The sequence below is a fragment of the Vipera berus genome (genome assembly GCF_964194415.1).
Source record: "Vipera berus genome assembly, contig: HAP1_SCAFFOLD_152, whole genome shotgun sequence".
In the NCBI taxonomy this organism is placed as follows: domain Eukaryota; kingdom Metazoa; phylum Chordata; class Lepidosauria; order Squamata; family Viperidae; genus Vipera; species Vipera berus.
The window spans coordinates 27,774-43,976 of record NW_027673561.1 but is presented as its reverse complement, the minus strand read 5'-3'; the positions used below and the strand labels follow the sequence as shown (position 1 = coordinate 43,976).

The window sequence follows — 16,203 nt, the reverse complement described above, 5'->3', positions numbered from 1 at the left end:
TGGGGAGCCCTGATCTAGATCAAAATTAAAGGGCCCTCTCTCAACAGAGGGGGAGGGATACAACGTCATCTATCTCTGGTCTACAACACACCCCTTGCAGTGATTCCAAGAAGGCTCCACACACACATGCACCACTCAGGTGACCCTGAGGACACAAGAAAACCCCCAGGTGGCCTCAACGACTCTCAGAGAGAGTACAAATGACCAGCTGTCTGCAAGGAGCATACATTCCCCACCATTCGGTCAGAACTGAAGAAGCTCCTGGGATGAGAAGCGAAACATCTTCAAGGAAAAACAAGAAAATCCAGTTGCCTCCTGAGAAAGCACCTTTGAGATTTCTCTCTCAGACCCACATCACAGAGAGGAGTAAACCACAGGTGAGACCTACCGCCCCCGAGGAGTGTTTGCCCCAGATGAAACAATTCAGGATGAAGCATATGCCAAAGACGACCCCGGGATACAGCATGGCGGTCTGCGAGGCAAAGAATAAACCAAGGTTAGTGGGCTCCAGCTGCGGAGATCTTCTGGGGCCACCCCTGTTTGTGTGCCAGGCAGCCAAAGGGCTCCAATTCTTCTTTCCCCAATGCTTAAGTCAGCATGAAGAACGGAGCAAGTACAGGGAGTCCTAGGCCAGGGGTAGGCAACCTTGGCTCTTTTATGACTCGTGGACTTCAACTCCCAGAATTCCTGAGCCGGCATGGGGGAACTATGGCCCCTTCATGACTCGTGGACTTCAACTCCCAGAATTCCTGAGCCGGCATGGGGAAACTATGGCCCCCTCATGACTTGCGGACTTCAACTCCCAGAATTCCTGAGCCAGCATGGCTCAGCTTGGAAACCTCTCCCTTTTGCCTCAGCATGGCTGGCTCAGGAATTCTGGGAGTTGAAGTCCACCAGTCATAAAAGAGCCAAGGTGGCCTACCCTTGTCCTAGACCTATGACACACAATTTAGCCCAGAGGTTGTGTTGCTAAACGAGACAGTTACGTGAGTCACTTGCAACAAGCTTTCCCCAAGGGATTTCCTCTTCCTGTCCAGCCCCAGTTAGGCCCCACCTTTTTGTCCTGACCTAGAGCCCCCCCCCAAAAAAACCCCTTCCCCCTCCCCACCCAGAGGCAGCAGCTCCACTCACGCAGAAGGCCCCTTTCTTCCACCGATGCCCTTTGAGGGTGCGGTACAAACGGCCGGCCGAGAATCCCCCGAAGACCCTGTGCGCCAGGCAGGGGAGCGAAGAGAGAGCAGGGTTACTCCCCTCCCTTTCCAGACCCCTCGGCCCCCCGGGAGAAAGGGGGGGGCAGGCAGCAACTGCACTCACCCCATGAACATGAAGAGGAAGCAGGCGGTGGTCATCAGAGCCCCCCGGCTGGAGGGAGACAGCATCCCCAGCATGGCCACAACTGGAGAGCAAGAGGGAAGCGTCAGGGTTTTGCAAAAGGCTGCTCTCCTCGGGGTCGCACAAAGCCGCGGGCGGGCCAGGATCCGTTCCTCTGGGAGGTGTTCTTTTCCCCCCCAACCCCCCCCAAACCAGCTGCAATTCAAAGCCTGTATTTCTACGTGCAGAAGCCTTCAGGCTATGTTGGGAGGTCTGGCGGTCCCATTGAGGTGGAACGCCGCAACCCGCTGAAGAAGTAGGCCCGGGAATCCCAGGGAGAAAGAGAGGGGAGTGGGCACAGCAGCCGAGGCAACGCGCGGTGGGTGGCAAACGAGACGGGCAGGACCAGAAGGGATGCAGGGAAGGATAAGGGATTTCTAGGGGAGCCTTGTCAAGATATTGATCTGGCAGCTAACCAGCTTCTGGAGTGTGGGATGTAAGATGTAATGTAAGGATGAGAATGACTCAGCAGGGTCTGTGTCTCTTTAAGAGCCTTTGTGTAAAGGGAAGACTCTGCTGGTGGATTCTCTCTCTTCTGTTTCCTGCTGTAATTGTGGTTTGTTGGATCCTGCTGTATTAGCACATGTATTATTCTGTTCCTGGTGCATAATATTGTAAATAGTGTAAGATAAGCCACCATTTAATATAGACCACTGTTTACTGTGTTTACTCCTGGGTTATCTCGCACAATAAGACTGTACGTGCTCTGACAAAGCCTGTTTGGTGTCGTGGTGATGATGCTGGCCTAGAAACCAGGCGACAGAGTTCTAGTTCCACACACGGGCAGGCAGATGCAACAGGGAATGGAAGTGGAGATGGATATCTTGATGGGAAGGGAAGGGGAGGATTAGTAAAGGAGGATTAGTAAAGAGGAAGGGAAGGGAGGAGAATGAGAAGGAAGGGAGATGGAAATAGGAGGAGGAGGAGGAGGAGGAGAATGAGTAGAGAAGAGGAAGAGGAGGTGGAGAAGTAGAGAGAAGAGGAAGGGAAGTAGACAGGAGGAGGATAAGTAGAGAGGATAAGTAGAGGAGAAGGAGGAGGATAAGTAGAGAAGAGCAGGAGGAGTAGAGGAGGATAAGTAGAGAGGAGGAGGAGAAGTAGAGAAGAGGAGAAGTAGAGGATGATAAGTAGAGAGGAGGAGAAGTAGAGGATGTTAAGTAGAGAGGAGGAGGATGTAGAGAAGAGGAGGAGGAGGAGGAGAGGAAGGGCACAGAGGGGCATCATGCTTGTGTTTTGGAAGCAGCGCTGAGGTCCCTTGGGGCCACAAAGCCCAGGCAAGCAGGTGGCTGCGTGCCTGGAGGAGTCGGCAGCTGCCATTTTGTGCCCCTGGAAGAGGCCGGGAAAGAAGACCGGCGGGGGACTAAGTGCCCGGCTCTGCCCGGGTTTTGAGATCCCCCGGCCTCTCCATGTGGGGAAACGCCTGCCGGGCCGTACTCACAAATCACAATCAGGATCATGCAGAAGAGCTGGATGCCGGAGCCCAGCAGGGAACTGAGGATCATGGGATACTGTGGAGGCCGGAAGACGTCCCCGTGCACCAACTTCCACCCGGATTCCTCCATGGTGTCTTCCTGCAGGGGGGGAAAGAGGGCCACACGGTGAGCCGGCAGCCTGCGACAAACCTCCCCTTTTTACACATTTACTTTTTTACACACACACACACACACACACACAAGTCATGCTTGTCCCAGAGGTGCTTTTTGTCCAAAAAGGCAACTGGACTTTCTTGGGTTTGGGTTTTTTCCCCCCTTTTCTTTTGGAAACCTTTCGCTTCTCATCCGAAGAAGCTTCTTCAGTTCTAACTGACGCCAGGGGAAGGGTAGGATTAAATGAATGAATGAACGAACAAACATAGTCCCCTGACTTACAGCAGTTCATTTAGTGACTGCTTTTCACACGACCGTTGCAGCATCCCCCACAGGATCGCGTGATTTACATTCGGACACTTGGCAACGGACTCGTACTTATGACGGTCGCAGCGTCCCGGGGTCACGTGATCCCCTTTTGTGACTTTCTGACCGGCACAGTCGACGGGGGAAGCCAGATTCGCTTAATGACCGTGTGACCAACTTAACAGCTGGGGTGATTCACTTTGGGGCAAGATTCACTTAAGAAACATCTCGCTTAGCGACATAACAATTCTGGGCTCAACCGTGGTCCTATGTTGAGGACTACCTTCCATTCATTTCCATTTATAGCCAGTCCTTCCATTTGCAGTAGTGGCCAAAATTGTGGAAACCTTTGGGAAAAGTGTATTTGTGAGGTTTGGTGGCTAATAATAACACCACTTTTTTTTTTGGAGTAGTACCATAAAATTAAGGGACGCGGTGGCTCAGTGGGTTAGGACGCTGAGCTTGTCAATCAGAAGGTCCGCAGTTTGGCGGGTCGAATCCCGAGTGCCGCGTAGCAGAGTGAGCACCTGTTACTCGTCCCAGCTTCTGCCAACCTAGCAGTTCGAAAGCACGTAAAAAATGCAAGCAGAAAAATAGGGACCACTCCGGTGGGAAGGTAACAGCGTTCCGTGCGCCTTTGGCGTCTAGTCATGCCGGCCACATGACCACGGAGACGTCCTCGGACAAGCGCTCGCTCTTTGGCTTTGAAACGGAGATGAGCACCGGCCCCTAGAGTCGGAAACGACTAGCACGCACGTGCGGGGGAACCTTTACCTTTATCATAAAATTATATATGAATGGAAAGATAATTTAACGAAGAATGTAACGCAACGTAGTTTGCTCAATTATCTGTACTGTATTCTCTGAAAAGTGATAGCCAAATAACCAGAAAAAGGAAGCACAACTTGCTCAGGTTGATCTCAGGTAGCTTTCCTTCATCCGATTGTAGCCAATGAGCGTGAGTGTTGAGAGAGCCAATCAGGTGTCATCTTGCTTTGACAATGAGCCAATCAGATCACAGTAGGATCCGGTTATTGATGTTGTGTATTGAAGCTGGGAGGAGGACATTTGTCAGTGTGTTATATGATCGTGTTATACGATCGCTGTCAAGTCGGCTGGGTTTTTTTTTGTGTGTGTTCTTTGATTTAGTGAGCTTGCAAAACGCGATAAAATTAAAGTAGTGGTGCAAAGAGTTGAACGGTCGCCCAGAAAGTCATGTAAAACAGTATTACTAAGTGAACGAGGCTGCAGTTGTAAAGAAATTAGAAGGGAAACGGGTGGAAACGTAACCAAAAATGGCGTTTCTACCGTACACTTTCCCCAAAAGGTTTCCACAATTCTGGCCACTAGTGTATATCCTTCCAATAAGTAAATCAGCAAATCCTCCCGTTCCCCTCCAGCCAGTCAGAACCGAAGAAGCTTCTCGGGATGAGAAGCGAAACATTTTCAAAGGAAAAAACGACAACCCAAGAAAGGCCAATTTGCCTTTAGGGGAAAAAAAGCACCTCCGGGACACCCCAATTCTGCTGCAGTCCAGCCAGCCTGCCTCTGGAACACCCCGTTTCTGGCAAGACACAAGGACGTATTGCTGAGATGCTCCTGAACTGAGTTACAGGTAAGTCCTCGACTTATGACCGGTTGCTTAATGACCGCTCAAACCTACGACAGACCCTCCCTCCCTCCCTCCCTCCCTCCTCCCAACATGCTTAAACCACCCAGTTCTGAAGTGCCAAGGGCTGTGGTCGCATGACGTATTTCAGGCCCACGGCAACCAGCCCCCATTTTATGTCCTTTCACAGCATCGCAGGATCACGTGACCCGTGAGTTAGGCAAGTTTTTGCCAAAAACTGTTCACAACTACCGTGTTTTCCCATAAATAAAGCCCTGGGCCTAATTTTTGGGGATGGGCCTAATATAAGCCCTACCCCAAAAATAAGGCCGGTGTGCATGTGTGTGTGTGTGTGTGCATGCGTGTGGCCAGCACAAACAGCGGTGAGCATGCAGGGGCCGACAGTGTCCAGCTGAACCCAACGGAAACTTCATCTGCTTGTGAATGGGGTGCTCCGTCTCCGAGCAGCCCATTTGCAAGCCGATGAAGCTTCTAGTCTCCATAATTTCTCCGTCCGGGCAGAAAGTGTTTGGGCACCTGGAAATAAAATGTTCCCTTTCCCAATGCCCTTTAGGTGCCCATAGGTGTCTGCGATACACCTATCATCCCTTTCTCAACAAATGGAGCCTAGGATCGTCTCTATTTAGAGCAGGGGTCTTTAAACTTGTCCCTTTTATGACGGGTGGACTTCAACTCCCAGAAATCCTCAGCCAGGAATCCTGGGAATTGAAGTCCACAAGCCTTAAAGTTGCCGAGTTTGGAGACCCCTGTTCTAATGCAATCAACTTCCTCTGGTTGTTAGTTCACAACGAGGAAGCCTGTGTAGGCCAGGGGTCTTTAAACGTGGCCCTTTCATGACGGGTGGACTTCAACTCCCAGAATTCCTCAGCCAGCGTGCCTGGCTAAGGAACTCTGTGGGTTGAAGTCCACCCGTCATCAAAGGGCCAGGTTTGAAGACCCCTGATTTAGAGGTTTAAGGTCAGTCAGATGGCTCTCGACCCAAACCAGGAAGCAGGAAAATCCTTCAGGAGCTTCTCTCAACTGCAAGAGAAGCCTCCATCCTTTGCCAGTGCTCCCCCCAACGCCTGCCCCCCCCCGAGACAGAGAGCCCCATCCCTGCCGCAGAACAAGCTTAACGTACAATGTCGTCTTCCTTGTTGTAGTTGGCAATGTCTTTCCGGAGAGTCCGGATGATAATCATGCTGAGAATGCCTGCAAAAGAGAAAGCCAGGAAGAAGTAGGTCTGCCCCCCATCCGAGGCGCTCCAGGAGGGGCAGCCATGCTGCAGCTTCCCAGCCGATCCTGAAGCGCCACTGCCGGTGCTCACGACTGAGATAGGTCGTTAAATGGATATGCCGCCCGTCTTGGCATCAGGGGGCCCCACGCAGTTCAGAAGAGAAAAACAACACTATCAAACAAATAAAATGTGCTGGGGGGGAGGAGGAGGAGGAGTGAGGGGTCTTTGGTGCCCTCTGAGCTTGGCTGTTTTCTTGCAGAGATTTCATGACCCAACTAGGTAACTTCATCAATGCTAGAAGGGAGAGGGGCTTGAAGAGAGGAGAAGAGGAGGAGGGAAGGGAGGAGGGAAGGAAGGAAGGAAGGAAGGAAGGAAGGAAGGAAGGAAGGAAGGAAGGAAGAAAGAAAGAAAGAAAGAAAGAAAGAAAGAAAGAAAGAAAGAAAGAAAGAAAGAAGAAATGAAAGGATTATGGGGTCCTTGGTGCCCTCTGAGCTTGATGGTTTTCTTGCAGACATTTCATTACCCAACAGGGTAACATCATCAATGCTAGAAGGGAGGTGAGTGCGTGGAGAGGAGGAGGAGGAGGAGGAGGACTTTGGGGTCCTTGGTGCTCTCTGAGCTTTATTGTTTTCTTGCAGACATTTCATTACCCAACTAGGTAACATCATCAGTGCTAGAAGGGGGGTGGAGGAGGAGGAGGAGGAGGAGGACTGTGGGGTCCTTGGTGCTCTCTAAGCTTTATTGTTTTCTTGCAGACATTTCATTACCCAACTAGGGAACGTTATCAGTGCTAGAAGGGAAGGGGGTTGGTGTAGGGCAGGAGGAGGAGGAAGGAGGAGGTTGCAGTGATGGAGGAGGAGGAGGAGGAAGAGGAGGAGGAGAAGGAGGAGGAGGACTGTGGGGTCCTTGGTGCCCTCTGAGCTTGATGGTTTTTTTGCAGACCTTTCATGACCCAGCTAGGGAACATCATCAGGGCTAGAAGGGAGATGGAGGAGGAGGAGGAGAACTGTGGGGTCCTTAGTGATCTCTTGAGCTCAGTTTTCTGGCAGACGTTTCATGACCCAAGTAGGTAACATCATCAGTGCTAGAAGGGAGGTGAGTGTGTGGAGAGGAGGAAGAGGAAGAGGAGGAGGAGGAGGAGGAGAACGATGACTGTATAGTCCCTGGTGCTCTCTGAGATTGATTTCTTGCAAACGTTTCATGACCCAACTGGGTAACATCATCAGTGCTAGCAACCAGCTCAAAGACCACCAAGGACCCCGCCGTTCAACCCTGAGCTACAAATATTCTCTCAGTAAACATTAAAACATGAAGACAATAAACATTAAAGCTTAACAAAGATGGCTAAGGAAGGAAGAAATACACCAGGAGGTGGAGGCAGAATCCCCTCCGAAGCCATTAACCACCTCCAGGAGGGAATATCATCAATGAAGTAATTAATTAATTAACATCCATCTGTTATGCCATCCCTGCATCTCAGGGGCTGCTGTTTGAGGTATCCGCCTTCCTGTTTTTTTTTTCCAGCACATGGGTGTTCACCAACAATTTACTCCTACGTAAACCACTAGTTTCCTCAGTGCAGTGCTTGATGTTTGGGTCCTTTGGCTTAATGAAAGATCCCCAGGCTTTCAAATGCTCTCAAGTCTCCAACCTTGGCAACTTTAAGACATGTGGACTTCAACTCCCAGAATTCCCCAGCCAGGGAGTTGAAGTCCACAAGCCTTAAAGCTGTCAAGTTTGGAGACCTCTGGTCTAAGAGAAGTCTGGCTGAGGAATTCTGGGAGTTGAAGTCCACAAGCCTTAAAGCTGTCAAGGTTGGAGACCTCTGGTCTAAGAGAAGGCTGGCTGAAGAATTCTGGGAGTTGAAGTCCACAAGTCTTAAAGTTGCCAGGATTGGAGCTACTTGTCTATCCTGTCTCAGGTAATTTGCTTTGGGCAGGTAAAACACCTGCTAAGGCCTGTAAAATGGGCCCTGCCCAGCCAAATAAATAATGACAAAGCAACAAAAAAGGAAGGTGAACTGATCTGTGACCCCAAATCCTGAAACCCCTCCCTCCGCCTTTAAATTAACCTTCATTCTGGTTTTTTATTCAATTTTTGCTTTTTGAATTTTAAATTTTATATACGTGTTGTAATATTTTATTTGCACGCTGCCCAGAGTCACTCTGGGAAGGAGACGAATGGTTTTTAAAATATGACGACTATATCGATCAGTAAAATAAGATGAAAGAGACAGTGGGAAGAGCTGAACTGGCCGGGAACTGGTAGATTCCCAGCAGCCGAACTGGAGGCTTCTGAGCTTGGTTTTTATTTCAAAAATTAGCTATTGGTTTTTGCTCCGAATTATTATTATCAGTTTAATTTTACTTTTGGGTTCTTTTAAAAATATCTCGACTCCAGAAGTTGTGGGTGCGCCATCACTGGATGTTTTTAAGAAGAGATTGGACAGCCATTATGTCTGGAATGGGTCTTCTGCTTGAGCAGAGGGTTGGACTAGATGACCTCCAGGGTCCCTTCCAACTCTTGTTATTCTGTTGGTCCTCCTCCTCCTTTTACCCCCCCCTTCTTCTTCTCTTTCAATGGAACGACTTGTTTCCACAACTGGAAGAGAACAGACTGGACAGCCATTATGTCTGGAATGGGTCTTCTGCTCGAGCAGAGGGTTGGACTAGATCAGTGTTTTTCAACCTTTTTTGGGCAAAGGCACACTTGTTTCATGAAAAAAATCACGAGGCACTCCACCATTAGAAAATGTTAAAAAATTTAACTCTGTGCCTATATTGACTATATATAAAGTAATTCTCTTGAATAGGAATCAAATAAACACAAAGAAAGTATTTTATAATTACTTTTCAATTTTTCCCACGGCACACCAGGCAACATCTCGCGGCACACTAGTGTGCCGCGGAACAGTGGTTGAAAAACACTGGACTAGATGACCTCCAAGGTCCCTTCCGAGTCTGTTGTTCTGGTACTCTGTCCCGTGGGGGTTTGAAAGGGCAGTCTCCACATCCGAAATCCCCCAGCCTGCCTCCCTTCTCACCTGAAAGGAAGAAGACCACCACCACGGAGTTCACGATGGAAAACCAATGGATCTGGACGTCACTCATGGTGAGGTAAGTGTCCCACCGGGAAGCCCACTTGATGTCACTCTCCTGGAAAACAAAAGGGGGGGGGAAGGAAGGAAGAGACGGTTCCGTAGGAGCCCTGCTAAAAGCTGGCCAAGCAACTTTTCCCGATTCAGGGATGGCTGCTTTTAAGAAGGGCCCTCAAACCCCCTTTCAGCACGCTTCTCCAAGCCATGCTCTTTGATGACTGCTGGACTTCAACTCCCAGAATTCCTGAGCCAGCATGGGGGAACTATGGCCCCCTCATGACTCCTGGACTTCAACTCCCAGAATTCCTGAGCCAGCATGGGGGAACTATGGCCCCCTCATGACTTGCGGACTTCAACTCCCAGAATTCCTGAGTCAGCATGGGGGAACCACAGCCACCTCATGGCTTGTGGACTTCAACTCCCAGAATTCCTGAGCCAGCATGGGGGAACTATGGCCCCCTTTGAAGACTTGTGGACTTTAACTCCCAGAATTCCTGAGCCAGCATGGGGGAACCACAGCCACCTCATGGCTGGTGGACTTCAACTCCCAGAATTCCTGAGCCAGCCTGGGGGAACTATGGCCCCCTCATGACTCGTGGATTTCAATTCCCAGAATTCCTGAGCCAGCCTGGGGGAACTATGGCCCCTTCATGACTTGTGGACTTCAACTCCCAGAATTCCTCAGCCAGCATGGCTCAGCTTGGAAACCTCTCCCTTTCCCCTCAGCTTGGCTGGCTCAGGAATTCTGGGAGTTGAAGTCCACGAGTCACAAAAGAGCCAAGGTTGCCTACCCCTGCCCTAGGTGGCACGGCCTCAGGTGTGTTTTGTATTTCACCTTTCTGAACTGCCTATCTCCCTCAAAAAAGGGACTTTGAGTGCTGTACAAATAGAACAAGCAGTCTTTGACTTACGACTGCAGCTGAGCGCGACATTTCTGTCGCTAAGCAAGCCAGCTGTCCAGTGAGTTTTGACCCGTTTTATGACCTTTCTTGCCCCAGTTGTTAAGTGAACTGCTGCGGTTCTTAAGTGAGTCACATGGTCGTTAAGTGAATCTGGCTCCCTCCTCTGGCTTTGCTGGTCAGTTCGTAGCAAAAGGGGATCGCAGGGAAGACTGCGACTGTCATAACTAGGAGCCAGTTGCCAAGGGTTTGAATTTGGATCAAGTGACCAGGGGGATGCTGCAACGGTTGTTATGTGTGAAAAGTGGACATTTTTTTGTAACTTTGAAGGCCCACTAAATGAACAGTTGCACGCTGAGGCCTCCCTGTACTAACATATAAAAGCGGTATGTACAAATTAAAATTTTAGAGTTAAAAGATTTAAAATATATATATATAAAGCTTTAGGGAGGCAAGAATGACATGATAGTAGTCTTCCAACATCTAAAGGGATGCCCCAAAGAAGAGGGAGTCAAGCTGTTCTCCAAAGCACCCAAAGGCAGGACAAGAAGCGACGGATGGAAACTCACCAAGGAGAGAAGCAACCTGGAACTAAGGAGAAACTTCCTGACAGTGAGAACAATCAACCAGTGGAGCAACCTGCCTCCAGAAGCGGTGAATGCTCCAACACTGGAGGCTTTTAAGAAGAAATTGGACAACCATTTGTCTGAAATGGTAGAGGGCCATGTTCTCGAGCAGGGGGTTGGTCTAGATGACCTCCAAGGTCCCTTCCATCATCATCATCATTATTAAAATGCAGAGGAGCCCATAGCAATAGGGATGGTTAGCACCTTGAAATCCTCCCTCCCACATTTTAACTCACGTTTAACCTTAAAAATTAATCCTCCTTGCCTTTTTTAAAATGTCACTAAATCGAAATTACATATGCTGCTTTTATGTTATCTGTGCACCGCCCAGAGTACCTCTCTGAAGGAGATTTTAAAATTTGATCAATAAATCAATAAGATTGTAAGATGAGGACTATCTATGTAGTTGCCCAATTCCGAGAATGCTCACAATCTTTCCTTAGGTCTTAGAAGCCAAAATAGTTTGTGGGCTACCAACCCAAAACCAGGAGGGTGTGGATGTGGCTGATTTAGAGCCCTATTTTTACCATGGTGCATTCTGGGTGGACAAAAAATTGGCATCTGGACATGCCAATGCTTGGGTTTGCTGACTAGCAATAAGTATTTAACTATAACAGTGGCTCTCGGGTGTTCAATGGAGGTATAAACGCAATTTGGGGGAGACATCGAGAAGCCTCTGAGCTTATGGGACTAAAAAGTTTCATTTAGCATTTGAATAAGTATTGATGTGATATTTGTATTGCTTGTAGTCATTTTATAAGAGCTAAAGTGCGACAGACTTTATTGTTGTTAGCATATGGTTGTTTATGATTGTTTTTACTTTTATACCTTGTATTTAGCTCTGGGAAGTTGGGGAAGGGGAGGGGGGAAGGGGAGGGGGAGGGGGAGAGGGTTGGGTAGGGTTGGGAAGGGGGTGGGTGGGGAGGGGTTGTTAAAGATAAAATGTATTGAAAAACTTTTTTTTTTTAAAAAAAGAGAAGCCTCTGAGCTGTAAATCCGAGTTGGAATTAAATACCAAACGTGGCAACTTTAAAATTGTGGACTTTGGCTCCTGGTGTTCCTTGGCCAGCCACGTCCACAAGTCTTAAGGTTGCCAGGTTTGAAGACACACACACACACACACACACACACACACACACACACACACAGGAGAGAGAGAGAGAGAGAAAGAGAAGAGGGAGGAGGTGGAGAGTAAAGAGGAGGAGGAAGGAGGAGGAGGAGGAGGAGGAGGAGGAGGAGGAGGAGGCGGCCAGGAACTGAATGCAAGTAAAGGGTTGTTCCTCTGGGTCCCTCCCCTCTAAAACCCAACAGGCACAGCAGTGGCTGATGGTGCTGGAATTCCCCCTCCCTCCCATACAGGATGAGTCTCTGCGGGCACAGAAGGAATGCAGTCGGGCTGCCAGGATTTTGCAATCTCTTGCTCCCAGGGCTGAAAATGCAGCCCGGAACACCCAACGTTAACATTTCACCCTGAACAAGCTTGTGGGCCGAGTCGTCCAGGAAAACTGACAGCTTCTGTGGTTGACCCCCCAGGACAGGTCTCTGCCCCAACGGAGAGCTCCAACCGAACCTTCCTCTAGCACCAGGGGTCTTCAAACGTGGCCCTTTGATGACTGGTGGACTTCAACTCCCAGAATTCCTCAGCCAGCGTGAGGGAACTGTGGCCCTTTGATGACTGGTGGACTTCAACTCCCAGAATTCCTCAGCCAGCGTGAGGGAACTGTGACCCTTTGATGACTGGTGGACTTCAACTCCCAGAATTCCTCAGCCAGCGTGAGGGAACTGTGACCCTTTGATGACTGGTGGACTTCAACTCCCAGAATTCCTCAGCCAGCGTGAGGGAACTGTGACCCTTTGATGACTGGTGGACTTCAACTCCCAGAATTCCTCAGCCAGCGTGAGGGAACTGTGACCCTTTGATGACTGGTGGACTTCAACTCCCAGAATTCCTCAGCCAGCGTGAGGGAACTGTGACCCTTAGATGACTGGTGGACTTCAACTCCCAGAATTCCTCAGCCAGCGTGAGGGAACTGTGACCCTTTGATGACTGGTGGACTTCAACTCCCAGAATTCCTCAGCCAGCGTGAGGGAACTGTGACCCTTTGATGACAGGTGGACTTCAACTCCCAGAATTCCTCAGCCAGCGTGAGGGAACTGTGACCCTTTGATGACTGGTGGACTTCAACTCCCAGAATTCCTCAGCCAGCGTGAAGGAACTGTGACCCTTTGATGACTGGTGGACTTCAACTCCCAGAATTCCTCAGCCAGCGTGAGGGAACTGTGACCCTTTGATGACTGGTGGACTTCAACTCCCAGAATTCCTCAGCCAGCGTGAGGGAACTGTGACCCTTAGATGACTGGTGGACTTCAACTCCCAGAATTCCTCAGCCAGCGTGAGGGAACTGTGACCCTTTGATGACTGGTGGACTTCAACTCCCAGAATTCCTCAGCCAGCGTGAGGGAACTGTGACCCTTTGATGACAGGTGGACTTCAACTCCCAGAATTCCTCAGCCAGCGTGAGGGAACTGTGACCCTTTGATGACTGGTGGACTTCAACTCCCAGAATTCCTCAGCCAGCGTGAAGGAACTGTGACCCTTTGATGACTGGTGGACTTCAACTCCCAGAATTCCTCAGCCAGCGTGAGGGAACTGTGACCCTTTGATGACTGGTGGACTTCAACTCCCAGAATTCCTCAGCCAGCGTGAGGGAACTGTGACCCTTTGATGACTGGTGGACTTCAACTCCCAGAATTCCTCAGCCAGCGTGAGGGAACTGTGACCCTTAGATGACTGGTGGACTTCAACTCCCAGAATTCCTCAGCCAGCGTGAGGGAACTGTGACCCTTTGATGACTGGTGGACTTCAACTCCCAGAATTCCTCAGCCAGCGTGAGGGAACTGTGACCCTTTGATGACTGGTGGACTTCAACTCCCAGAATTCCTCAGCCAGCGTGAAGGAACTGTGACCCTTTGATGACTGGTGGACTTCAACTCCCAGAATTCCTCAGCCAGCGTGAGGGAACTGTGACCCTTTGATGACTGGTGGACTTCAACTCCCAGAATTCCTCAGCCAGCGTGAGGGAACTGTGACCCTTTGATGACTGGTGGACTTCAACTCCCAGAATTCCTCAGCCAGCGTGCACACTAGCTGAGGAATTCTGGGAGTTGAAGTCCACCAGTCATCAGAGGGCCACGTTTGAAGACCCCTGCTCTGGACAATGGTCTCACCCAGGGAAAGAGTGTTTGAGTAGAAAGTCTCAGCTCGCAGGGCCATTTTTAGAGATCCAGAGAAAGCACTGAAAGCTGAGAACTAGCTTGGTGTAGTGGTTAAGGAACTGGCTTGGAAACTAGGAGATTCTGAGTTCTAGTCCCGCCTTAGGCACGAAGACCAGCTGGGCAAGTTTGGGCCAATCACCAGGAGTTGGTGAGTTCTAGTCCCACCTTAGGCATGAAAGCCAGCTGGGTGACTTTGGGCCAATCATCTGGAGATGGTGAGTTGTAGTCCTGCCTTAGGCGTGAAAGCCAACTGGGTGACTTGGGCAAACCCCCAGGAGACAGTGAGTTCTAGTCCCGCCTTAGGCGTGAAGGCCGGCTGGGTGACTTTGGGCCAATCACCAGGCGGCTGTGAGTTCTAGTCCTGCCTTAGGAAAGAAAGCCAGCTGGGTGGCTTTGGGCCAGTCATTCTCTCTCGGCCCAACCCACCTCACAGGGTGGGTTCTTGTCGTGGTGAAAATAAGCAAAGGAGGAGGGGGGGGTTGCTGCCTTGACCTAAATTATAAGGTAATGGAGGCCTTCCCTCCCCAGCTCCACTCCTCACCTCCCAGTGCACAGAATAGGTGAAAAAAAGCTTGTTGGGCTTATTCGGGTCGATTTCTTGAGCGGAGGCGCTGGCAGCTTCGGGCAGGACACAGACCCCCTTCTCGTCCACCTTCATATCTGCGGAGCAAAGAAGAGGGTGAGCAGAGCCAGTCTTTCTTTGGCCCCAAGTTCCTCCTGCAATGGGTCCAGGGCAGCCCTCTCACCTGCCAGCGCGATGCTCTGCGGGATGACCTCGAAGCGAACCACCCGATAGGTGGGCTCCTGGCTCTCCTCCACCTCCTCTCTGTGGTAGTAAAGGATGAAGGAAAGATGGTTGTGCAGGAAGAACTAGAAGAGAGGACGGGGAAACACACGTTAGCAGGAGGGGCAGCGGAAGGGCACAACTCGCCACGAGTGCCGCGCAACAGAAATTTTGGGCTGGACTGTGGTCGTAAGATGAGGATTCCCCATACAGAAATACATGTGGCAAATATATTCCGGAGTTATAATATAATCTGGATAATGTAGTAAACAGGGAGGAAGGAAGTGTAAATGGGTGTTATGTATGCGCACACTTTGGGAGCAAGCAACTAAATTTTTAATGTGTGCCAGTGTGCCCACAGTAAAAAAAAATGACAATAAAGGTTAGCTATCTACAGTATCTATAAGGGACGCGGTGGCTCAGTGGATTAGGACGCTGAGCTTGTTGATCAGAAGGTCGGCAGTCTGGCGGGTCGAATCCCGAGCGCCTCGTAGCAGAGTGAGCGCCTGTTACTCGTCCCAGCTTCTGCCAACCTAGCAGTTCGAAAGCACGTAAAAATGCAAGTAGAAAAATAGGGACCACTCCGGTGGGAAGGTAACAGCGTTCTGTGTGCCTCTGGCGTCTAGTCATGCCGGCCACATGACCACGGAGACGTCATCGGACAAGCGCTGGCTCTTCGGAAACGACTAGCACGCGTGTGCGGGGGAACCTTTACCGAAGTTGAGACCTTGGAAAAAGTTCAGAGAAGAGCAACTAAGATGATCAAAGGCCTGGAGACTAAAACATACAAAGGACGACTGCGGGACTTGGGTTCAGCCAGTCTAAAGAAAAGAAAAAATAGGGGAGACATGATAGCAGCGTTCCAGTATCTGAGGGGCTGCCACAAAGACGAGCGGGGTCAAATTATTCTCCAAAGCACCAGAGGGAAGGACGAGAAACAATGGATGGAAACTGATCAAAGAGAGAAGCAACCTGGAATTAAGGAGAAACTTCCTGACAGTGAGAACAATCAACCGGTGGAACAGCTTGCCACCAGAAATTGTGGGCACTCCATCACTGGAAATTTTCAAGAAGAGACTGGACAGTGACCTGTCTGAGATGGTATAGGTTCTCCTGCCTGAGCAGGGGGCTGGACTAGAAGACCTCCAAGGTCCCTTCCAGCTCTATTTTCTATTCTATTCTATTCTATTCTATTCTATTCTATTCTAATTCTATTCTATTCTATTCTATTCTATTCTATTCTATTCTATTCTATTCTATTCTATTCTATTCTATTCTATTCTATTCATCCCTCCTTTGGCACCTGCTCTTTAATGATTCTATTCCACCTTTTTTTGATATTAGTGTAACTCTTGTCCCATGGCGAGTTTTCCTGTGGCTATATGGCTTTGCTTTCTCTTCTGTCTGCAAGG

At 49.7% G+C, this 16,203-nt stretch overlaps 1 protein-coding gene and 1 long non-coding RNA gene across 6 annotated transcripts in view; one reads left to right on the top strand and one right to left on the bottom strand.

Annotated features, from left to right (window-relative positions):
• Positions 1-16,203, bottom strand: part of LOC308679312 (transmembrane 9 superfamily member 4-like) — a 48,930-nt gene that overhangs the window by 13,925 nt on the left and 18,802 nt on the right. For all 5 annotated transcript variants that reach the window (XR_014028754.1, XR_014028755.1, XR_014028756.1 and 2 more), the window contains exons 6-13: positions 14,754-14,877; positions 14,549-14,667; positions 9,153-9,264; positions 6,014-6,084; positions 2,810-2,942; positions 1,315-1,396; positions 1,132-1,207; positions 389-472 (exon numbers count right to left, since the gene is read on the bottom strand). Coding sequence is in view for 2 of the 5 variants with exons in the window: in XM_081346921.1 (XP_081203047.1) it covers positions 389-472; positions 1,132-1,207; positions 1,315-1,396; positions 2,810-2,942; positions 6,014-6,084; positions 9,153-9,264; positions 14,549-14,667; positions 14,754-14,877 (801 nt within the window). In the remaining 3 variants the exon portion in view is untranslated. The remainder of the gene's footprint in view (positions 1-388; positions 473-1,131; positions 1,208-1,314; positions 1,397-2,809; positions 2,943-6,013; positions 6,085-9,152; positions 9,265-14,548; positions 14,668-14,753; positions 14,878-16,203) is intronic.
• Positions 403-6,776, top strand: LOC308679313. Its single transcript, XR_014028757.1, has 3 exons — positions 403-496; positions 4,664-4,878; positions 6,036-6,776. It is a non-coding gene; the product is annotated as an uncharacterized lncRNA (long non-coding RNA).